Source organism: Triplophysa rosa, linkage group LG6 (genome assembly GCF_024868665.1).
Source record: "Triplophysa rosa linkage group LG6, Trosa_1v2, whole genome shotgun sequence".
Taxonomy (NCBI): Eukaryota; Metazoa; Chordata; class Actinopteri; order Cypriniformes; family Nemacheilidae; genus Triplophysa; species Triplophysa rosa.
The window spans coordinates 26,488,923-26,512,364 of NC_079895.1; the positions used below are offsets into that span (position 1 = coordinate 26,488,923).

The 23,442-nt window shown below is 40.5% G+C and overlaps 3 protein-coding genes across 9 annotated transcripts; 1 reads left to right on the forward strand and 2 right to left on the reverse strand.

Annotated features, from left to right (window-relative positions):
- The first annotated feature begins 18 nt into the window (after positions 1 to 18).
- On the forward strand, positions 19 to 4,891 carry scrn3 (secernin 3). The gene is made up of 8 exons (XM_057336257.1): positions 19 to 151; positions 585 to 741; positions 899 to 1,080; positions 1,172 to 1,371; positions 1,514 to 1,726; positions 2,015 to 2,177; positions 2,630 to 2,810; positions 3,715 to 4,891. Exons 2-8 carry the CDS (start codon positions 586 to 588, stop codon positions 3,874 to 3,876), a joined length of 1,257 nt encoding a protein of 418 aa, XP_057192240.1. The 5' UTR covers positions 19 to 151; position 585; the 3' UTR covers positions 3,877 to 4,891.
- Positions 4,848 to 13,204, reverse strand: gpr155a (G protein-coupled receptor 155a). 4 transcript variants are annotated; one of them, XM_057336253.1, is made up of 17 exons: positions 12,951 to 13,203; positions 12,525 to 12,594; positions 11,964 to 12,417; positions 11,254 to 11,653; positions 10,592 to 10,760; positions 10,017 to 10,172; positions 9,422 to 9,505; positions 9,208 to 9,328; positions 8,301 to 8,385; positions 8,134 to 8,224; positions 7,778 to 7,979; positions 7,581 to 7,676; positions 6,768 to 6,907; positions 6,406 to 6,501; positions 6,248 to 6,312; positions 5,344 to 5,478; positions 4,848 to 5,049 (listed from the first exon to the last, which is right to left on the reverse strand). In XM_057336253.1, exons 3-17 carry the CDS (start codon positions 12,370 to 12,372, stop codon positions 4,857 to 4,859), a joined length of 2,442 nt encoding a protein of 813 aa, XP_057192236.1. In that variant the 5' UTR covers positions 12,373 to 12,417; positions 12,525 to 12,594; positions 12,951 to 13,203; the 3' UTR covers positions 4,848 to 4,856. The 4 variants fall into 4 exon arrangements, with proteins under 4 accessions (XP_057192236.1, XP_057192235.1, XP_057192237.1 ...); XM_057336252.1 differs by having other exon boundaries at positions 12,525 to 12,688; XM_057336256.1 differs by having other exon boundaries at positions 4,932 to 5,075; positions 12,525 to 12,688; positions 12,951 to 13,204.
- A 975-nt stretch (positions 13,205 to 14,179) lies between these two features.
- wipf1a (WAS/WASL interacting protein family, member 1a) lies at positions 14,180 to 22,336 on the reverse strand. 4 transcript variants are annotated; one of them, XM_057336834.1, is made up of 8 exons: positions 22,165 to 22,336; positions 19,442 to 19,539; positions 17,756 to 17,885; positions 17,471 to 17,596; positions 16,352 to 16,999; positions 16,059 to 16,241; positions 15,789 to 15,893; positions 14,180 to 15,503 (listed from the first exon to the last, which is right to left on the reverse strand). In XM_057336834.1, the coding sequence occupies exons 2-8, from the start codon at positions 19,493 to 19,495 to the stop codon at positions 15,457 to 15,459; spliced, it is 1,293 nt and encodes a 430-aa protein (XP_057192817.1). In that variant the 5' UTR covers positions 19,496 to 19,539; positions 22,165 to 22,336; the 3' UTR covers positions 14,180 to 15,456. The 4 variants fall into 4 exon arrangements, with proteins under 4 accessions (XP_057192817.1, XP_057192819.1, XP_057192821.1 ...); XM_057336836.1 differs by lacking the exon at positions 22,165 to 22,336 and adding an exon at positions 22,070 to 22,162; XM_057336838.1 differs by lacking the exon at positions 22,165 to 22,336 and adding an exon at positions 22,075 to 22,150.
- Positions 22,337 to 23,442: the final 1,106 nt, after the last annotated feature.

A 23,442-nucleotide genomic window follows, 5' to 3' on the forward strand; every position in this document is an offset into this window, starting at 1 on the left:
GCGCTGTTATGTCATTAGAGATCAGAGAAACACCCATGCCGAAGTCTGCAGTCAGCTTTGTTTACTAGGAAAAGGAAAGTATACATATGTGAAATCTCACCGAATAGTACGTGATTTCTCTTAAGGTCTGGCATTTGTTAAGTTGGACGAGGTAAATCATATTTTCAATGCATCATATATTGTGCGAATGTGCTACTGCTAATGTTGACTTATTTTTATGAACCTTGACATTTTAATGTTATGACTTACTGGATTTAACTGTGCTTAAAATATTAGTGACCGTTTTAGTTTACCCAGGGCTAAAATATGTTATACATAGGACAAAGATTTAATAAATATTGTTAATCAAGCCTTAATATTTGACATGTTTTATTTTCAATATTCATGAATCAAAGACGTGTTAGCGTGTTTACTGAATAACTACATTAGGTTGAATACATGAACTAAGTGCTATTTATTAGTGATCATTATTGAACAGATTTATAGGGATTGTTGGGGAACCATTTCAAGTTCATTTTATATTGATAGTGACCTACAGATTATAATGAAGAGAATTCTGATGGTCTGTTTGCATGTTTGTACAGGATGCTCCCAAACTCTTGTGACACATTTGTAGCCCTGCCTCCATCAACAGAAGGCCAGAATACAGTCTTCGGAAAGAACTCGGACAGACCCTGCGATGAAGTACAAGAAGTGGTGTACTTCCCCTCCAAGAGCCATGAGGATGGAGAAAAAGTTGAGGTTTGTTTTGAAAAATATCTAGGATATTTTTTATATACATCTGATTACAGTTCAAAATACTCCTGAATGTTGTCGCAGACTGACTTTAAGTTTCACCTTAATGGATCTGGCGTAATTGTCTGGAATTTTTGTTATTTTTCAACTCAAAAACGTATAGTGTACATATATAGAGATCGAGCAGGCAGCGCACACATACGCAGTGGTGCTGAGCCGACCCGCCTGGCTGTGGGGGGCAGAGATGGGGGCAAATGAGCATCAGGTGTGCATCGGAAACGAGGCGGTCTGGGGGAAGGAGAACGCGGATGGGGATGAAGCTCTCTTGGGCATGGATCTTGTTAGGTGAGCAAATAATCGCGTACTAGTTCTACTAACAAGTTAAGGTATCTCAGGCCAAAAGTATCAAATACCTGCACTTTTCATTTGTATTTAGGCTGGCACTGGAGAGGGCCGACACAGCCGAAAAGGCTCTAGATGTTATAACAGAGCTGCTGGAAAAATACGGCCAAGGAGGGAATTGCATGGAAGATGAGTCCGGGTTCACGTACCACAACAGCTTCCTTATATCAGATCGTACTGAGGCCTGGGTGCTGGAGACAGCTGGGAAATACTGGGCAGCAGAGAGAGTAAAGGGTAAATACATCATCATGTGGCATGCTGCAAATGTTTATAGTTCCAGCCTGAGTGTGTCTGATCTTGGAAGCTAAACAGTCTTAAACTTTGTTAGCTGTTGGATTGAACTGAACTTTGATGTTTGTCTTTCTCTGTTTTATAGAAGGGTATCGTAACATGTCCAATCAGTACTCCATCACTACTAAGATAGATAAGGAACACCCGAGGTTAAAGGACTACGCACGAGAGAAGGGCTGGTGGGACGGACAGGCTCAGTTCAGTTTCGCAGACGTTTATTCCTTCCAAACTACAGCCCGAATCGAGGCCGCAGGTGGCCGCTACTGTGAGGGACGCAAACTTCTGGAGAAGAGCAAAGGTGAGCGCCGGGAAAACATGCCAAAAATGATCACATCTGCTCTCACGTTCCCAAGTGTGTAGTAGGTTTAGTTAAATGTCTAGTACTTCACTGTATGCCATCATATTACACAGTAAAAGTTGAACGTGAACACACATGCTCATTCTTTATTTTTACGGTTCTGCACTTAAGAATAACAGTAAAGTCATGTTATGTTAACAAAAAAGTAAAAAAATATTTTTTGTGTGTGAAAAAAGATATTTAGTGTGCATCTGTTGCAACTTTAATAATATAACATTTTGCAAACAGGTCACATCACAGCAGAGACCATGATGGATATTTTGAGGGATAAGGAGAGTGGAATCAACATGGAGGGCATGTTTATGACCACCGGCAGTATGGTGTCAGTGGTCCCTACAGACCCCGATCTGCCCGGCGTTCACTTCTTCACTGCGACTCCAGACCCAGACAGGTACAGACTGGGGTAGTTGATACTAAAATGTACTACAGGGTTATTTTGACTTATGCAGAAATTTGGCTGGATTTGTGAATGACATTTGTAAGTACAGCTTTGACTATTGACAGCTCCGGGTGTACGTGTGTTCACTACTCTCTGGATGGGTTAAATGCAGAGGTCACATTTCGTTGCCTTGTACTTGTACATGTGCAATGACAATAAAGTTGAATCTAAATCTAAATCTATTTGAATTGATCAGCATTTAGACAAAACCCATACAGTATACAGAGACCAGGATGTCTTAGAGACTTGAGGTGGGCTCTTTTCATTTTGAAAAGTAAGAAACCACAGAATACCCTAGCAGCTACATAACAACATGCACGTTTTCTTCTTAAAATGTAAAATAAAACCGTTACAATGATTGTATTTTTATTAATGCTGCCGAGATTTATGTGTTTGGTTGACAGGTCTGTTTTTAAGCCGTTTGTATTCGTGCCAGACATCAAGCAGCTGAAGCACACACGTTCTCCGTGTTATGGAGAAGAGGATCCCGTGAAGAAGAAACCTCGTTTTCAGAGCAAACCGAACCGCAAGCACCCGCTGTTCCTGAAACACGCGGTGGTCGCAGCCATCATCGACAGCACCAGGGTGAGCCATTAAATATTCGATAAGCTGCAATGTTCCATGTAAAACAACAACTCAAAGAATGTACACTACCGGTCGAAAGTTTTGGGACACTTGAGGGAAATGTTTCTTGTTTTTTAAAAAAACGTTTGATCTGCAAGCGTATGCTTAAATGTATGAAATTAGTTTAGTAGACAAAAATATAATTTTACAAACAAACATGTTTTTTTCATGACAAAACTAACATTTTATTTAATAAAAAATGTTTTTGAAATGGATGATTTGGACTGAATAATGAAGAAAGCGCAGCCAATAAGAGCACAGAATAGATGGGAAGTCCTTTAATATCGTTTAAAAAGCATCAAAGCTGCTTGATAAAATGACAAGAAAACATTTCTGCAAATTCTAGTCAAAAGGTGACTACACTGAATTTGATGAAACATAACACGTTTTAATTTTTTTTTAAGTTACAACATAATTCCCATAGTTCCCTTTGTTGTATTTCATAATTTTGATGAGTTTATTATCATTCTAAGATATATCAAAAATATGAACACATAAGTGAGCAAGTCCCCAAAAACCTTTGACCAGTAGTGTTTAAATGGAAATTGGACAGAGTTGGAAACAGAGTCTATTAGCACCACCAAATAAAATATTTTCAGGCGGTTTTCTCAAACATTCCACCCATCTTCCATCGATCAGTAAACTCCAAACTTGCCTTATCAGGATGCTCAATGATTTGACGGTGCCAATGTACAAGTTTTTCCATTATTAAAATCTAAACTCTGATTTTAGGAAACACTGACAAACGTTGCACGTGCTCTAAATAAACCAGTATAGAATATAGAATGTGCCTTTAATATGAATGATTTCACATTTTCCCCATTCGTCAATTAAATGATATTTTCTGTGTTTTGTGTTTGTTCAGGAGAGAGGACAGAAGATCGTTGAGAAAATGAGAGATCTGGAGAAGCAGAAGCTGGCAGAGATGCAGAAATATCTGACTTTGGGAATTGAGGACAAAACACTACCGGTTCATCTCTTCACAGACACTGTAACCGAGGAGTTGAACATTTACAGTAAAGCCTGAGAATGTCATTAAAGTATTATTATTGTTTCCCAACACAAGTGAGAGCTGGAACTAACTACAGGGTGTCAGTTATACATGTCATTAAAAAGATTATATGGGTTTAATGTTTAAACCATTCACACTGAACAGAACACACAACAGATTCATCATTGTGGACTACCTGTCAAAAACGAATAAACTTTCAATTCAGATCGTGTCTGTATCCATTTGCAGAAATATTTTATTGCGTGAACAAAGTTGGCAGGACTTAAAATATGAAACACAAAATCATGCATTATTTCGCTTCTCCCTCAAACACAAATAACAAAATAATCTGCATACATACTGGCCGGTTCGATTTAAGGGCATACAGTAAATCAAACATTATGCAAACATAGACATCCGCCACATTCTATTGGGAGAGCGAATCTGCAACAAAACGTTTTATGAAAAGTACAAAAGATTATCAATTATTTTTCAAGAAAACAACTTCTCCAGGTTTTCAACATTAATGAACCTGGTTAGATCATGGCGAAACATTCTTACCTTTACATTTAATTCAAACAGCATCTGTGGTCTGGAAAAGTAGTTTGATACTTTTGATAAATTCAGTTTCAGAAACATCTGACCTCGAGTCAGCATACGATTCCATATACTTGTCCAATAAGACCTTTCCCGAAGGAAAATAATACAGTGTTGCTATTACAATCATAACTGTTGTTGTACATTAACAACAATTGAAAACAAAAAAACGACAGTGTCTTAACATTTACATTATGTTAGGTAGATTCAGCAGGATCAAATGAGCCAAATGTATTTCAACATCACATTTTTATGAAATGTAACTGCTTCTCCATCAACCCTGTGTTGTTCTGTATGTGTGAGGTAGGCAAGGCCGTGCCGTCTTGAGACCAAACTCATTCACATATCGTTATTGCCATTAGTACTGTAAGATAAACGGTTCACTAAAAGACATGCCTGAACCATCCACATCGTCTCCGCTACGTGAAACGGTAGTGCAAGGCTTCGTCCTGAAAGCCGTGCTCATTGGTGATGTGCTGAATGACTCCGCCCTCTAGAAGACGTGAGCCGTACGCAACCGCCTCCCCGCTGTCGCTGGCCAATCCAACGCTCTTCAGCCAGCGAACCAGATCGCTGCCCAGACACGTCTCTGTGCTGCTTCTCTCTCCACACCTGCAGAGCAGAGCACGGGTCACCCACTGCGCCCAAACCCCCACAGAAAGACAGAAGCAGGCGGCAGACGGACAGCAAAGCAAAAGGAAGACATTTGAACCACAAAACACAACAAGAGTCATGCATAAAGCGGATTCATGCAAACACGTACGAGCGAACGAGACAAGTGAATCATCCGAATTAGACAAAATCATTCTCGATACACACCAAAAAACACACCTAACACGTACAGTAAATTCATGCCAAACTGAAGTTTTCAGAGGTTGTGGAGAAAACAGCCGTGAGGGTCTTTACCTCTTCTTGTTGACAACATCTTTGATGCACTGTTCTCTGTGATATGTGAGGAACTGACTGCAGGTCAGTCTGATCTCCTCAGACGCGGCGGAGCCCGTGACCTCCGGACTCCAGCTCTGCCACAGGCTCACTAACCTTTACCAACATACACACAACTTCATGAACTTTACAGTTATGTAATAACTGAGTTGAGTCAATAAATAATTGAGTGACTTTAATCCCATGATGCATTGCAATAACGAGTGTACAAACAATGTACACTCGGCTAGCTGCTAGCCATACAACAGCGATGGCACCCATTCACTTGCATTGGTTCTGTGTCCATACAATAGAAGTCAATGGGTGCCACACCGCTGTTCGGTTATCAACATTCTTCAAAATATCTGCTCGTCTTCTGCGGATGGAAGAAAGTCATAGAGGTTCGAAGTGACCCTTTTCATTTTTGGGTGAACGATCCCTTTAAGCTGTAAAAACATAAATAAACTCTGATCTGACTGGCTAAACTGATGTAACTTCATGGGGTTGAAATACATTTTGTGGAAGAACGAAGAACCAAATGTGTCAAAGTGATTCAGGGTCAGTCACGTCTCAATCTATAAAAAAGGGATGCTGGAGGGATGCTAGAATACTGTCCAGGAATGGAGGTAAGATGCTGTGTATTTATAGCCCTGATTGGATGGTCACTGAATGAGTATCACCTGTGGTACATTAGGCTGATTATCTGAGTGTTTCACCCGAACTTTAATAAAACTTGAAAGAAATCTAGACACAAAATCTATAGTTTTCTGTTTATTATGCTAATTTGCGATGGGCTTTTTTAATGTCTTTTAACGTTGAAAATATACTGTATATATATATGTATATGTACATTGATTATATATTGACAAATGAGGGAAATCTTTACCTCTTTTTGAATGGAGAGATTATCAGGTGCTTGTCAAGGCCAAAAAATGCAAACGACATCAAACCCTACGTTGAAAAAGACAGAGAGAAGTATGCATCAGACAGAAGTATGCAGTTTCTGTATGCCGTCTGGCTGTAGTATAACACATAACACATTACCTGACCATAATTAGCCACAACACAGAAGAACTGCAGCTCTAGATAAAGCCGACCTGGAACTTTATTAAAGAGCCACCACAGACAACTGAAGAGATTCTGCAACAAACACAAAAACAGAATGTGAGCCTAGGAGGAAGGATTTCATTATAATTTACTGTAACTACCAGTATCATAGTTTACCATTGTTTAGAAACGCTGTTAGTTGGTCAACTTTTAACATGTTTTACCAACATCTATTACCATCAAGTTTTAACCACATAGTAAGTGTATGGTAAAAACAGTATTTCTAAAGAGTACTGTTAATGCCAGCGAGTATAATTAGTTCTTTTAAACATTTCATATAGAAGTGAGTGTGTACTCACAGCGAGCAGACTGACAGTGAGTAACAGACACATCAGCACATGTCTGGTTGTCTGTATGTCTGTGTTCTGTCTGTCTGCTTCTTTCTGTTCCTCTTCCACCAGCAAACAGCCAGCGGATGCACATCTCTGACCGCACTGACCTGAGAACAGCAGTTAACAATAAACAGCAGTAAGGGGGTGACCCCGAATAGTCGAAGATTGGATGCTTCGATAGGAGGAGCCTGATTCTCACAGTGGAATCTTGGCAGAGGTGTTATGCAATGGGGATCATGCCATTTTGGTTATATGGGCAGTGGCGTAGCAGACGGGCACGAACCGCGCTGGCAAAGATATTATTTATGATGTAAAGAAAAGGGACATTTTTAGGGATGGGTACCGAAACCCCCGGCGCAGGATCACGTCTCTCCGCGTCTTCTGCGCTGTGAGAGCGGTAAAGAGAAGCAGCACGTTCCGCACGCACCCGTTTCCAAACATTTCTCCATTACTGAGTGTTTGGCATGTTTCCCTTTGAAAATTAACTGGACAAACGCGACTGCCGCGTACCGTGTGAATCCACCATTAACCACCTGGTGTCATCCCCACATGCACGCAAACACACATGCACGATCAGTCGACTTATGCGCAAGACGTGACAATTCTGATTCGACTATGTAAATCCTTAGTCGAGGACACCCCTAAACATCAGACAACAAAAGATTTACAGTGATTTACACCAACAAACAACACCGAAGTGAAAACTATATAACAAATGGATCAGTCTCGCGCACGGTGATGAAATAACTGGAGGAATATCAAAGTGGACGCATGTTTTACCTGATGATGTAGAGGAACGCTCTCTTGTGCCAGTGCTGGTGATCATGTCCGGCATGGGCCGCACTCGAGCACACTCGCATTCACACATCTGACAGTCTGAAACACACACACACACACACACACACACACACACACACACGTACGTTATTTGAGGAGCAGTGTTACAGTTGTGGAATCAGCCGCGGTGTCAGTCGTACCGGCGTTGATGCTGCCTGCTGTCGAGGGCTGCTCAACAGTGTTCTGTGCGTTTGTGTCACAGGCGGCGATCAGATCCTCTTCACTGTCAGACCGCGAGCCGCGCTCCAGCGTCTGATGATCCTGCGTCTGTCTGCTGAGTAAAGCGAGAGAGACGCCACACACAGCGATGCTCACACACAACACCACAGACGTGCAGATGACCTGCAACACACACACATTCACAAAAGCATTACAACACCACTATAGCAACTGCAGGAAAATTACAACACAACTGACAGAAAGGTCAAGTTTATCTCATAAACTCTTTAGAGGTCAACGTGTTGATCCGTGTGAAGAAGGTTTTTGTGTGAAGTACCTGTGTCTTCCCGTAGAAGAACGCAGAGTCTATGGTGTCTGGCATTCTCTCTCCTGATAGGAGAACGACGCTCACGACCAACACAGGCAGACTGCAGGACACAGACATTTAATTTAAAGAGAGAGAAAAGTAAGCTCTCAGTAATGTCAAGTAAACGTGGCGCTCACCCCCAGCCAGCGAGGAGAGCCAGTCCTGGTCTGACCTTCACCTCCTCACTTCCCCTCGTGAGGAGCATGGACAGACTGATCAGACCTTCACAACGCAAACAAATACAATTATTGAAACCTCATGGTAATGGTAAAAAAAAAGTTAATTTGTAATGTCAATGTTTAACAACGGGAAAGCGCAACTTCTTGATTTTGTGTGCATGAAGTAATATAGAAAATGTGCTTTGCTTTTAGTTAGCTAAATGAAGAACGGTCTCTATTGGGTGGGGTGCACTCACAAAAATTAGGGATATAAATTTACTTAAATAGTTCAATTAAATGAATTATTGCACAACAACTGGCAGTGAAATGATCCAAAGAAATACCGTATATACAAACTTGTGTTTTAATAAACATCATAAAAGCTGTCATTTGTGTCTGAACGACGATTGTGTGTAGTTTAGAAGCAGCGTGTGGGTTTATAAAATATGTATAATATATATTACTATGTAAACATAATGTCAATTATATTATACAGTATGATAGGTATTTTATTTATGTAAATGTTTGTTAAATATGCATAAATGTATGCATGTGCATTTGTATATAAATATACACAACACACACACACGTTTATTTAGGAAATAATTAATTGTGGGTAATGGATCTGACAGGACTATTTTGTGCATACAAGTTTAGGGTTTAAGTTTAGGGATGGCATCAATGGACACTGTGAAACGTAATACAATAATAAAATGTCACTGATTTGACTTGTATGATAGCCACTGTTACATGTACAATCTGTGTTTGTGTTAACAGTCGTCACAGCCCGGATGTTTATATTATAATAGTATGTTGTGACACAGGTAGTGTTTAATTTTTTTTGTTGACATCATGCAGTGAGACAGGTGATGTTCTCATGACTCACCCGGCCAAACATACGTGCTGTAGAGAGAAGAGTACAGTAGTGTAAAGCTCAAGACGCGACCCAGGAAGTTCTCGCCCTTCACCACAAAGTTCCATGATATCATACCCACACACGCCAATAACTGCGCACAAGACACAAAGACAAAAAGAAAATCTGTCTGCAATTTCACACAACACTCTAGCTTCTGTATTACCTTCACGTTCTGAACGCTCACCTGTGCCACAAACAAGTTTATAGTGAACATGTGGGGAACTCTGCCAAACTTGCGGCTCAACAGCATGACTGCAACGCTCCACACCTGCGGTGACAAAAATAACACCGTGCAGGTGTCCGATCCAGTTTAACAGCTCTACACAACTGAATATTGCATCGCCTTGAACTTGGATCAAGACATTTCTGGTTTATCTTTAGAGATCAGAGCCACAAGAGGAAGTCAGCGTGTCGAGACTCAACATCTGTGTTCAGCATTCGAGACTAAAACTCACACTCAAGCGTTTGACTTTTATTGTGACGCCATCCAAACATGACAATTCCAATTACTGTAGATGAACCCGATTTCATGAACTGCTGGTACTTTCCCTGAGCGTAAATCAAAGAGTTCACTTACTCACGGGATCCCGGACACCTGCTGTAATACTGATAAGAACACAGATTTGCCTTCATCCCATAATAATCATCTGCGTTACAGCCGTGGCAACACAAACATGTGCCTTCACCCCCCCCGCGCACTGTTCATCCACATGCTTTTGAGAAAAGGCGGAACAAGAGAAACCTGACGTGAAAGAAGGGGAAGTGATCTGTGCGCTCACCAACGTGAAGAGACTGACGATGCTGATGTTGAAGCTGACGTTCTGGAGCGCTAAGGCCAGCACCGTCGGGTCCATCCAGGGAATGGTCAGCAGCCAGGCGGACACATACATGATGGGCGCGGAGAGGAACGTGCTGATCACCATCCCTGAGGTCACCTGAGGATGGATCACTAAAAATCAGCATTATAAAACCATGCACAGAGGCTCTGAAAGCACAACACTTAAAAACGTCTCGATAGAAAAAACAAACCAAGAGGCATCTGCAAACAAATGCTTATACAGAACTTTGCTTTTCCGAGCCGTTTTTTGGTAATGACATTCAGAAAGTGTACAAAGTCCTCATTTGTTATCTGTTGCTTTATCATCTTATCCAAGTGAAACATTCTGCTTGATGCGCGTTAGTGTGCTGTGCTATGTCGTCTTGTGTATGTGCAAATCTTGTCTCATCCAAGTGTCCTCCAAAGTCCCCGCATTAAACGTGTGGGACGCCGTTTGTTGTGTTCAGAGATCCAGCTACGCGAGACCAAGTGTCCTTTGGTTCGATATTTTGGGTGATATTTTAAACAGGCACATACCACCTCCAGCTCCATGTTGTAGTGGGATGCATAAATGGCCACGCTGGGTGCCGTAGGAAAGACTCCATACAGAAAGGCATAGTTTGACAGACTGCTGTGATTCAGAGAGCTGCTGTTTGCACGGTCCAGAACCTCAAGCATCTCTCTGCACATCAAAGGCATCACCAGCCTAAAGAAAGAAAGCAGGGAGAGAAACCATCAGAAACCTCATCTTTGCACTCTTACATCTCATCTCGAAACTGTCAAGCAAGGTCCACTGATGATGTCGCGTTGTTCAATGGCTTCTTAAGAAGAAACATTCCTATAACTTCTCTTAAGAACAGTTTCGTGAATCCGGAGCCCGAATCTTAAATGTGCCACGCATACTCTTCAGAATAGAATAAAATGACCTTAAAATGAATTTATGAAGATATATGAAAATATAAAGACATGCTTAAGTTATAAATTGAATTATAACAATAACTATATGTGTGCCTACGCAATCTTTTTATAATTTAGTCTTTATTTATTTTATTATAATGTATTGTTTGCACGGCCCAAAAAATGTACCAAATTAACACGTCACTGTAGGTTGAACACATTTATATTCTCATGTATATATACACAATACAGAACATACAGATACTCATACAGAACATTATCTATTAACGTGTAACGCTCACAGTTTGGCAGTGATGAGCAGAATAAGGGCCACGACTGTAGAGCGTGTGAGTTTCTTCAGCTGCCCAACCATAGACAGACCCAGATAAAACAACGCTGTCCCCCCGAACGAGTTCGCCAGACCGTCCACGAACTCCTCCATGAAGGCTGGGATCTTCTGTCGCAACAGAAAGTGAGAAATCACCCCGATCACCACCATAAAGACGATGGGGTTCCTGACCACCTGAAGAACCACCAGACCCAGCACCTTCAGTTTGCGCTGCGGCTGATGTTCGCCCGTCCTCCATCTCTGAACCTCACAGAAGGCAAAGCCCAACGGGTTCAGGATCATGAGGGAGACGGGAGCAACCAGGTAGATGTACTGCAGATACTCGGGATGAGTGTTTCGGTAAAGAGCTTCAACTGTGGAAGTGGCAAAAAGAAATCGACATTTGTTTACAAAAAAACCTGTCATGCAAACAAGGGAGCATTAAAAAGACGGCTGGACAACTGAAAGAAGGCATTATGCAGTTCTAGCCACGCATTCAAGACTTTAATCTCAAACTTAACTAACAGGCTGTGCAACATATGGATCACATTTTTGAGAAAGCGAAAGAATCATGTAACTGATACACCCAAACGCTCTGAGACTTCATGCTAAAATTCATTTGGACGCTGGTTGGTGACACTTGACTGCATGCGTTGACATGAAGCGTGTTGTCTTTCTACTCACCTATGGGGAATCCCAGAGCAAAGTCATTACTCTGTGTGGCAAATATAGAGAACAGGCCGGCCTTTGAGAAGCGCCTCTCTCTGTTTGCCACCAGCAGCGTGAGTGCACACACAAAAAAGAACACGGTCGCTTTCGCCACCAGAATACTGAAGAAAAACGGCCAGATGACGTCTCCAAAGTCCAGAAGCACCATGTTCTTAAACAGCAGAGCTGGCAGGGCAAACTTAGACACGAAGTTGCCCAGTCCTTTGGCTTGTGTGGCCGAGATGATGTTCGTACGACCGGCCACATATCCGCACAGAATGATGCCGAAACATTCAAGCAGAGCCGGGAAGAGTTTATCTATAGACATGCTGGGTGGGACAGGCGGGACCGATCCATTCCTGCTGCCCACAGACAAATCCTCCATTCTGTCGGACCGCAAACTACAAGCCCCTTATAGCAGCTCAAAACTCTAAAAGAATCAAGAAAACGTGCCCATTAGTCATTTCTTTTTGAATATCTTTGGCATGTTAATGGGACACAAAAGCTAGTTACAGAAGAATTAAAGGGATAGTTCACCTAAAAATAAAAACTGCGTAATCATCCATTCACCCTCTTGTCGTTCAAAATCTGCATATGACTCTTTCTTCTGTGGGGCGCAAAAGATATTTTGAGACAGTTTGTGTCAATCCACTGGAAGTCAATTGGAGGCCAATGTTGTTCAGTCAAAATATATTTGTGTTCTGCAGAAATGTGGAATGACATGAGAGCCAAGTGAATTAAAAATATTTATTAGTTAAGTTAAGATGCACTTAAATGTACTGTATGTATATGTAATATTTTTGTAACGCACAGCACGTGTGTGTGAGCTCAGGCATAGTAAGTAACTGGTATGTACTGTATGTCTATATGTAACGTTACAGAATATATACCATATCCGTTTATCTTAACGTTTAGCTCTTTTTCCGTGATGTGTTTTTGTTTGGGAGTTGTTGACTGACTCACCGGATCAGCTGATTCCTGTAAATCCCATCCAGCTGCACTACTGGGGCACTGATCCGACCCAGTGTGTGTAAAACTCACAAACGCACAGGTTTAGCTGACCTTGATCCGTCATGTCAGATCCATGTCTACTCACTTCTGTCTTCTGCTCTGTCTGTATCCTGTCCAAACATGTGCTCTGCATGTTATCTCACAGCACACACACGCGCTGCTGTCATAATGTGATCGCATCATCCCACGCAAGTTTATTTCACCAATCACGCGTCGCGAAGACTCTGCGCATGCGCACTTCATTGACTTTTCACGTGGTGCTCTGAGCCAAAGCAAAGAGTATTGGATACCAAGAGGCGACACTCTGGTGCTTTGTGGTAAACAGCGCGGCCGCCATTTTGGGGTGAAAATGCCAGATAACTGATGTGGTTTCTAGGGAGCCAAGTCTTTGTCATCATGCATTATCATCATTCAGGTTGAATTTCAGCTTTATTGTTTTTTTTATCAATGCAGCTGATATTGCTATCGCGATAGCAAAAAGCCGAGTCGCTTTCACCCCAAAATGGCGGAAGCGCAGGGCGTTGGTGTTTTTCCATGGAACGATCGATTGAGTTTCGCCTCTTGGTATCTAAACTCTTTGGCCAAAGCCAAACTGAGCTGCGCAGTGCGCACATAACCGAGCTGCGCAGACCGATCGAGGTATGACGTCTCAGCCAAAGTTAATTTAATGTAGACTAGTTATTTAATCATTTTAACACATATTGTAACACATATAACAAAATCTTTAAGATATTCGTTCAACATTTTGATTATACGTCAGAAAAAATGCCAGTCTGTAAACATTTTCTGTTTAAAAAGACATCTAGGCTACTACATTCATTTTACGCATGAGGATTTCTGTGAATTGAACGCACACACCAGAAACAACCATTCCTAACAAATGTAGAGAGGATGGTTCTTCATAGAACATCAAATAGTTGTTATATTTAAATTCGCATTTGCCCCTTTTTAAGGAACATATTTGTACCGTTGTGAATGTGAGATTTCTGAAAGCACTTACCTGACAAAAAAAATGCTTTAAATTTTAAATTTGGGATATCGTCATATTGGCTAAACTAAAATCTTAATTTTTTCATGGTAAGGTTTGCATAGAATTGCATAACACAATATCAGTAATTACAGTTATTAATAGCACGGTTATTGTAAAATGGAAAAACAACCATATGCATGATAATGTTGAAAAAATACCATAAAAGGCCTGTAAGATGTATACATTAAATACAATTTATTATATTAAAAGCTTAAAGTATAAAACCCCAACCAACATCAGCAGTTTCCCAGTGAGCGAGTCAAAGGCGACAGTGGCAATGAACCAAAACACAAGTAGAGGGCAGTATAGTGCTGCGCATAATACGGGATGTGGATCTGTGCTTTCTCTTTTAAAAGTCTACAACACTTTTTTATTTTTTTCCTATATGGTGTTTTCACACATAATGAAATTAATCTTCATTGAACTACACATGTTGTTCACAGGTATAAAACACAAGGTGTGACTGGCACAATGTAAGTATCCTGTCCACAGATCACAGTTGAAAAAGAAACATACATAATCATTATAATTTTACCAATCCACATTTTTTTTATCACAGGTCACAATTATGTTTTAAAAAATCTAGACCTAAAATTTGTTTGTGGTGTTAGTCAAGTATGACTATTACTACTGTGTTACTCATTTTTTTTATCTAAAAAGAGATCATTGGTGCATAATCGTCCTGAATTTTTGCTACAAACATGAATGAATCCTTAAAGTCCCAGTGAAATTAAAAATGACAATTCTTATTTATCATGAAATATTGCAGCGTTTATGGTAAAAAAAAAAAGCTTATCAATGTGGGTCATTTTCTTTTTAAAATCCATGTACACTCATAATCTTCAGTTAAAATCTGAAAATGCACTTCGGCCCTGAAATGACTACCCATCTAAAATGACGTTAATTAGACAGCATGGCCGGAGCATCCGTTAACTCCTCATCTTCAACTTAATTTCAAAATCAGTGCAACATCCAATCAATTCTCAGTGAAAAACGCAAGCCACACCCACTACTTTTCTCCTTTGAAATTCCTTTTCACTCGGAAATGTGTCAGAATACGGAAGTAAAAACGATCGCAACTTCCGGGGACTTTAAAGTGACCCACATTGATAAGCTATTTACAATAGACGATGCAATATTTCATGAAAAAATAAGAATTGTCATTTTTAATTTCACTGGGACTTTAATATACAGTGTGTAATTTGTATAAGATCATGCTGTGGTATTTTATCAATTTTACATTTACAGACAATAGTCACACGTTGTCACACAGCATCTTAAAAAAATATTCTGAATAGTAGAGACTTTAACTCTTTTGACCTGAGCTGATAAGAAACCACCTAAACACCCTTCCAAACAAATAATAATGCACTCCAAGAACCCAAGTTTCACATAGTGTACAACATGACACTTTCATCCAAGCGACGTTCATCTAGGAATTGGGGGTAAGGGGGGTGCACCTCTGTCTCTCTGAACTGAAAACACAAACAAACAAATATCAATGATGTGGATCATTCTGAAATTAGAAGATTCAACTGATTGTAAGCAATCTGTTGTTGTTCATCTTATCTACTGTAAAAGTTGGAAATATCTCCTCAATACCTTGTGCTTATTATGAACAGCACATACATTTGAAACAGCACATAAAATATACTTCTAACAAATGGCCGTCTTTGGTCTTTCATGTGACAAGTGTATTAAAATGAATGGGGAAATTAAAAAGTCATGATATATTACAACGCTACATGAAATACACTCACCTTTGCCTCCGGCCTTGCTGGGGTAAGACTTAAGGAAGGGCAAATATGGCTCTGGAGGAGGTAATTCAGACAGGGGATGGAACGAAAACCTCATCCCCCATTCATCTGTATGACAAGAAAACAAGAGAATACTTTAATGTCCAGTAAAACACTGTCAGTAAAGAAATATTCTCGAAAATGATCAAAATAGTCAGACAATGCAAATGAACTATAAAATGTAATGTAAATGTTTCGTGAGTCGGTGAATAAGGACTTCAGTGGCAGTTCTACCTGTGGCAGGAGGCGGAGGACACTGAAAACCATTCAGCATGTCAGGGGGAGGTGCAGAAGGAAAGCCGGATGCTCCGGGACGGTCCGGGGGTGGAGGGGGTCTGCCGGATCCACCGGGTCGCCCCGGAGGAGGTGCTGGAGGAGGAACCCCGCCTCTGTTTCCTGGTGGAGGTGGAACAGGACCTGGAGAGCCACAGCATGGACAGCATGAACGAACAACAACAAAAAAGACTCATATTTAAAAGTTACAGATTTCATAAGTTACTGCATTACAGGAATGACCCCCCACACACCTGACCGTACAGATGGACTCCGGCCTGTTGGAGGAGGCGGCGGGCGCGAGTCATTGGGCGGCGGGGGCAATGGGTTGGAGCGTCCAGGCGGTGGCGGAGGAGGGAGGTTGTTTCGTGAAGGGGTTCTAGAGCTCGGCTCATCTCTGGATGATGGGGGGACGGGTGGCAGGCCCCCTCTTCCTGGAGGTAGAGCTGGAGGTGGATTACCCGAAGGTCTCTGTGGTTTGTTGTCTGTCGAAGGTGGTGGCGGCAGCGGTGGTCCATCCCGAGAGAAAGATGGTCTGTGACCGCCTGTGGGTGGAGGAGGAGGGAAGTCATCTGAGGACCTGCTGGGGATTGTGGGTAATGGTGGCCGGGCACTTGCGGGCATAGGTGGTGGGGGAAAGGAAGCTTCCCTCGGGGCTGGAGGAAGGCTGGGACGTCTGCCCGGCTGGCTGGGGGGCTGTGTGGAAGGCGGTCGACCTCCTCCAGGCAGGGGTGGGGGGCCACCAGGAGAGCTGTGCTGTGGTGGGCGAGTAGAAGGAGGTACAGGTGGGGCGCCGGTTCTCCCAGGTGAAGGTCGTCCAGAGGTTGGGACCGGGGGTCTGCTTCCACCTGAGTTACTGGGTGATGGGAATCTGCCGCCTGTGGGAGGCATCGGGGGTCTTACTGTGTAGACAGTAAAAAAAAAACAAGGCAGGTTGTATTTTTAATTGAACACATTTGGATTTCTGCTTTTAGGTTAATCACATGAAGAAATATTAAGAGTCATACTTTTTTTATAAAGAATACGATTTTTTCTTTAAAATAAAGCCCACTTTTCAGGATTGATATTATTTTGTATGTTTTAACATTGTCTTTAAGAAAATTAAGCTAGTCCTGGTCATTACTGTAATGTTAAATGTGTAATACCGTGTTATGGTATGAACAATATTTTTGACATTGTAATCCACATTCAATACAATTAATGCTACTGTGATGTATAAATACTTCAAAATGTTATTATATGTCTATTTCTATTACATTAATGAAAAGTCCTGAAACAGATTTTTTGAAACATCTAAACTATCTTTCTTATATACATTAACAGTTCTTTATGTACACTAATTTCTATAATGTTTATATGATTTGAATGATTACCATTGCTGTCTCTGCTCCCTGATTTTAGCCGCGGCATTCCACCCTGAAACAGACCGCCCAGTCCACCTGGAGCTCCACCCCCTCCTCCACCTCCACCTCCACCTCCACCTCCTTCCCCTTTGGGCTCTGTATAAACAAAAATATCATAAAACATCAATAAACTTAAGACAATCATCATTATTACAATTGCATATAACTGGCTCCCAAAAGTTAATTCCAAGTAAAGATTTGCACCTATTGTGGCTTAAAAAGTGTACTGTTATGTGAAAAGAAATGAAAACGCACTGTCCAGTGACGGTGCGCTGCGATCATTAGTGACTGTTTTCTTCAGCCGAGCTCCTTTGCCGATGTCAGAAAGTAAAGCATTTCTCCCCTGCTGCTGAGATCGGTTCAGAGACGGCTTCTCTGTGTTTGCCTGTGGAAATACATGTCAACATGTGTAGGCTTATTTTGAGGAAAAATGAAATATAATACACCTATACTGGGCCTGTCATGGTCAATTTTTTAACTCTATCATTAGAAAAACACAATTATACATTTCTATTTTACACATTATTATAAACAGTGAATATAAATGGTGAATGTGAACCTAAACTTCAACCCCTTCCTAAAATTCAACCTTAAAACATTTTGCACAAATCAAGTTATAAAAGATTCATCACATGGGTCATTAGTGTTTTATTAATTATATTGTTTGGTTTGTGACTGATTGCAATTCCCACACTGAATTGTACTGTTATTTTTTTACAGAATTTTCACAGATTTTTAGAAAGGCAAAATGATAGAAAGACTGCAAATTTACAAGAAAAACGTGTAATGTTCGTGGCAAAACTGTTATTTTACTGGTGCCCAAGCTGCCGGAAAAGTCCCGTTTTTTTACAGTGCAAAGTTTTGTACTCCGTACTTTTTCTGGTTATAATATTTTTCAAAACGACTTAATTTCTTTTATCAACTATCAAGCAGTTCTATAAAATATATAGAAATATGTAGACCACCTAAAGACAGGAATGTGTCCCATTGTAGAAGTCTGAACCACAGACATTGTGGGGACCGGTCAGCAGAGCCCGCGATGAAAGCGGATTAATAAACCAAATTATTTTACTTCAAAGTGTAAAAAGACAAAACAGTTCCTATGGGGTAGGGGAAGGGTTGAGATATTAGATCATTTGTAACGGGTGCCTCACACCGGTTGTTGCTAGAAGGGATACAGCTACGGCCGGAAGTAGTGCAAAATCTCGCCATATAATTACAATAAATTACATTAACTAACGCCTCCACTTACCCCAACACTAAACCTAACCTTACAATAATAAAAAAATATTAATAAACCGTTTTCAGCGTGACAAAAATTGCCCAGTGGAGGTATCTGTATCCCTTCTAGTCAAAACCCCTCTCACGTCCTGAAAAGTGAAGCTGCGGCTCTTTGATCGCCCCCTGGTGGCTGGCTGCAGTACAGGTCATAAACCCCGCCCTCTTCGTGTAAACAAATGGTACAGGAGCCAAACTGTAAAATCCAGTTACACTTCAAATACATTTTTTCCAAAGATGTTTTTTGTTATTTTAGTCCGTTTTTAATCACGTTGATATATGTCCAAGTGTTCGTTTTTTGAAAGTTTGGTTTAAGTTAGTTTTCTCGCCTACTGTTTTTTGCATACTGAGGTTTCAGACATCCTGTTCATGACTCTACTCCTTTTCGCCAACTGTATAGTATGGAAGTAGGCGATTTCGGACGCAGCCTCTGGCTCCGCTGACGATTCCTTCCCTTCTGCGCATGCCCACGCTCCAAACTGACGTTTTTGCGTAACCTGTCAGCTCCCATCGTCGGACCTTTTACGCTCATTTCATTAAATGAAATCACGCTGCTGTCTATCTTTTTTACACTCTATGGTTTGTAATAGTACCAAAGTCATTTTGTCTATGGAACAAATGACGTGTGTGAGAGAGAAAGACGGATGAGTAAGTGTCTCATACCACTGCGAAGGTTGGAGGAGGTCCGGGAGGTGGTGGAGGAGGAGGTCCAGGCATCTCTTCTTTATTGTTGTTTCTTATTTTACTTTGCACCTACAAGACTGAGTGCACATAGAAACAAACCTGTTAACAACAAATCGAACAATAACTAACCTGTTGAAGACATCTACTGGAGATACTTTACCTCAGTGCAATGTCTAATTTAATTTGATCATTTCCTATATGCTGCTAATAGACAGTACAGTACATTACAATAAATGACATGATACATACACTTTTTTTTAAAAAAAACAGAGTGTTTTGTAGAGCAGTAAATGTGATGATGTAATGAGGTCACAGGTGTGTTTCCAGAGTTATTTAGAACACCTTCGCTCACAGCTCAGCCAACCAGAATCAAGGGCCAGAAGTATTAGTTTTATCATGTAAAATCCCAGCGAGCGTCAGTGTTTTCAGGACCTGAATGCTGATGTTCATGACTGTGGATGTTATAGGCCTAGGCGGTCAAATCACAGCATGGTGTGTTTCTCGTGTCTTTTGGTTTCAGAGCAGTTTTAGACGGATACTGACATTCTTTCACAAACTTCCTGAACAGCTTCTGAAAAACCACACAAGCCTCACAGAGCAGTCGCTCCAGTGACATTAAGATGCTAATACCACATATTCCATATCGCTTTATACAGGGCTGCCATTGTATTTTGGACATAGAGCAATTTAGTTTTTCTGATGTGTATTATTTGTAGCACCATTGCTTTTTCAGAAGTACTTTAAAATGTTTAAAAAATACCATAGAACTACAATGATACAATGCACAGACTGTACTGTTGTAAAGTGTCAAGAGATCTTATCTGCCTTTCAGCTGGTCACACTTAGCCTGATAACTTCCTGAAAATTATGAAGATACAGTAAATATATCAACATATACAGCTTCATTTGGGTGTATAGGCATGATCTGAGTGGGCGCCTGCAGCCGTACGGCTGCACGCACTGCGCGTACCATAAGAGGGCGCTGGTTATAATTTTATTTATATGTTTAAATATTTAAATAGTATTTAAAATGGATTAGTAATCTGTGTACACTCATGACATATTGAGAAAGCAAGAGATAATGAGAGTAAATAAATAAAATAAATAGTGTGTATGTTGTAAAATCAAATGTGTGTATGGTTAGCCGTTCTCACGATCTGTTAAAGTAACATGTTGCCAGATCTTCTTAGATTAAAACAACCAACAAAGACTAACCGAAAATAAACAAAAAAAGACCACAAAAACGCTTTTTTTTTACAAATAAAGTGCCGAGCTTTATAAGCTAAAAAGCGCTTAAAAATAAATGAACATGGCAACACTCAAAGGTGCGCTCCGTGATACAGCCTTCCGAGCATAAACAAAACAAAGCACGCCTGTCAGCGGTAGTTTACTTTAAATTAAAAAGGCGCCTCATCTGACTGTTCGGACACTTGGGCCGCTCAGATGGGCGTATTATTAATGCGAAAGCATGCAATGCGAATGCAGAAGACACGTATGCATGCCAGCCCTCCTGGACAGACTTAACCTTGCCCCCCCCAGTCGACAGACCCGACCATGCACATCCCCCTCCACAAACCACTCCCCCCCCCCGGTCGACAGAAATGGTGAGGGACCAAAAAAGAGGGGCCGATTTTTCTTCCTAGTCCAGCCCTGCTGTTCCATCACTGTAAAATCATGCAAAGACCTTTAAACTATGAACATGATGATGTGTGACACATTACAGCTGTTGAATACATGTATAGTGCACAAATAGCTCTATAATTCATTCTGACGAGTGCAGTAATGAAGAAAATGCCATTTTGTTTATGTAGAGTTTATGGCCCGGTTTCACATACAAGGCTTAGCCAGGACTATGCCCTAGTTAATTTAGGCTACTTAAGTCGCATTTATTAAAACGCTGTAGAAAAAAACATTACAGATGTGCATCTTGAAATAAAACAATGGCACTGACATATTTTAAGATATGTCGGGAGGGTTATTTTCAGTTAAGACAGCTCCAAATTCATTTTAGTCTGGGACTAACCGGGGCTATAAATTGTCCAGTGTCACTTCATTTTCATTTTCAATTTCAATTCTTGCACAGATATCATTGCAATTCAATTATAACTTATATATGCTGTATTAGTACATTTTTTAAATCAATTTTATTGCTGTTTTATTCTTTCTTAAAATCTAAAGTTTGTGATCTTAAATCATTTGCATTTTAAAGATACGTCTTATTTTCCTTGTAAATCATTTTATGTAAAGCACTTTGAATTGCCCTTGTGTATGAAATGTGCTATATAAATAAACTTGCCTTGCCTATTATTAGGACTTTATTCTTTGTTTTACTTCAAATATTTGCATTCAGATATGATTATCCAGTTCTCCGGGACAGCTGTAATTATTAATGTGCATTAAAAGCATGTTTCTTTCTTATAGATAAAATGCTAAAACAATACCTAAATACACTAAAACAAGCGTTTATTTCTGTCTTGTTCAGAAGCCGTGTGAAAACCAAGATTCCGTTGCATTTCCTCTATTGAGTTGAGTTTCCTACTGTGGTGAAACGCTGTCAAAAACATGAAGTACATCAAGCACAAAGTACATTAAACAACAAACACCAACTTTACGTTCACAGGCCTTCAACAGAACATCTCTCTCCTCATTCCCTCGGAAGCTTCACTCCATCATTTACACAGACAGAAGAGAGACTCACATACCTGTGTCTGATCATCTAAAGGCACCGGAGCCAAAGTTCTGCACGGCGATGAACTGCACTTCCTGTCTCCAGCTGCAGACCAATCAGAGATCTGACTGTTGCTTCAAACGGCTTGTCATGAAACTCAGTTGAGCTGCACAGCGAATGCGACCACGCACGTTTCCTCATGCACATGTGAAAGAGTGAAATTAGTCAGTCAGGAGGTGTTATGAACTTAAGCAGAACAGGAACTAAATGACTCATCTTGAGAAAAATAGATCTGACACCGGCCTCTGGTCCGTGGTCATGTACAGACCAGCCCTCAGTTATTTAAGTGCAAATATATTTACGTAAGTAACAATAATGGATTTAATACACACTTCAAGGGATAGTTCACCCCAAATGAAAATTCTGTCATCATTTACTCACCCTCTTGACATTTCAAACCTGCAAGGACTCTCTTTCTTCTTCAGAACACAAAGAAGAAAGTTGATAGCAGAATCCCGTTGGTCCCCATTGACCTTAATTTGGTTTTGTGTCTATACAGTATAAGTCAATGGGGACCAACGGGATTTAGTTATCAACTTTCTTCAAAATATCTTCTTTTGTGTTCTGCAGAAGAAAGAAAGCCATACACGGTTGAAATGATATATTACGGGTGAGTAAATGATGACAGAATTTACATTTTGGTGTGAACTATCCCTTTAATAAGAAAGTAACTTGTGCAGATATCTTGTCTCTTTAAACGTATCTTCATACGTCAGTGCCATTGTTTTTTCTCAAGTGATGTTATTTTATAATGCATTTTATTGTTTTACAGTTTAAATATAATCATTTAACTAGTCCTGGCTTAATCTAAGTCTTGTTTGTGATATATCGGGCCATGGTCCCCCCAGTGTTACATATGTGGCTATACAGTAGTTTTGACGTGTGTCACAGGAGCAGGTGTTTAAAGGGCACACCAGTGTTGACAGCTCTGAACCAGCAAACATCCGGTTCAAACCCATCCGCCTCAGCCGCTGAGCCACTCCATCTACTATACTATCAAAAGAATTAGGGTCACTTTCAAGAATAATCATAAACTCATTAAAACTATAGAATGACACAAATGTCACAAAACTTTGGGATTATGTTGTGAATGATGTTATCCTCTTCAGTGTCATTAAACTTTGTCTAGAATTTGCAGAAATGCTATCATGTCATTAGCTGTTTTTCTTTGTTATTTAACGTCCTGCATTTTATTTTATTTTTTTAAGTTGAAGCTTTCTAAACATAGAAATTAACATGCGGGCAAAATGAT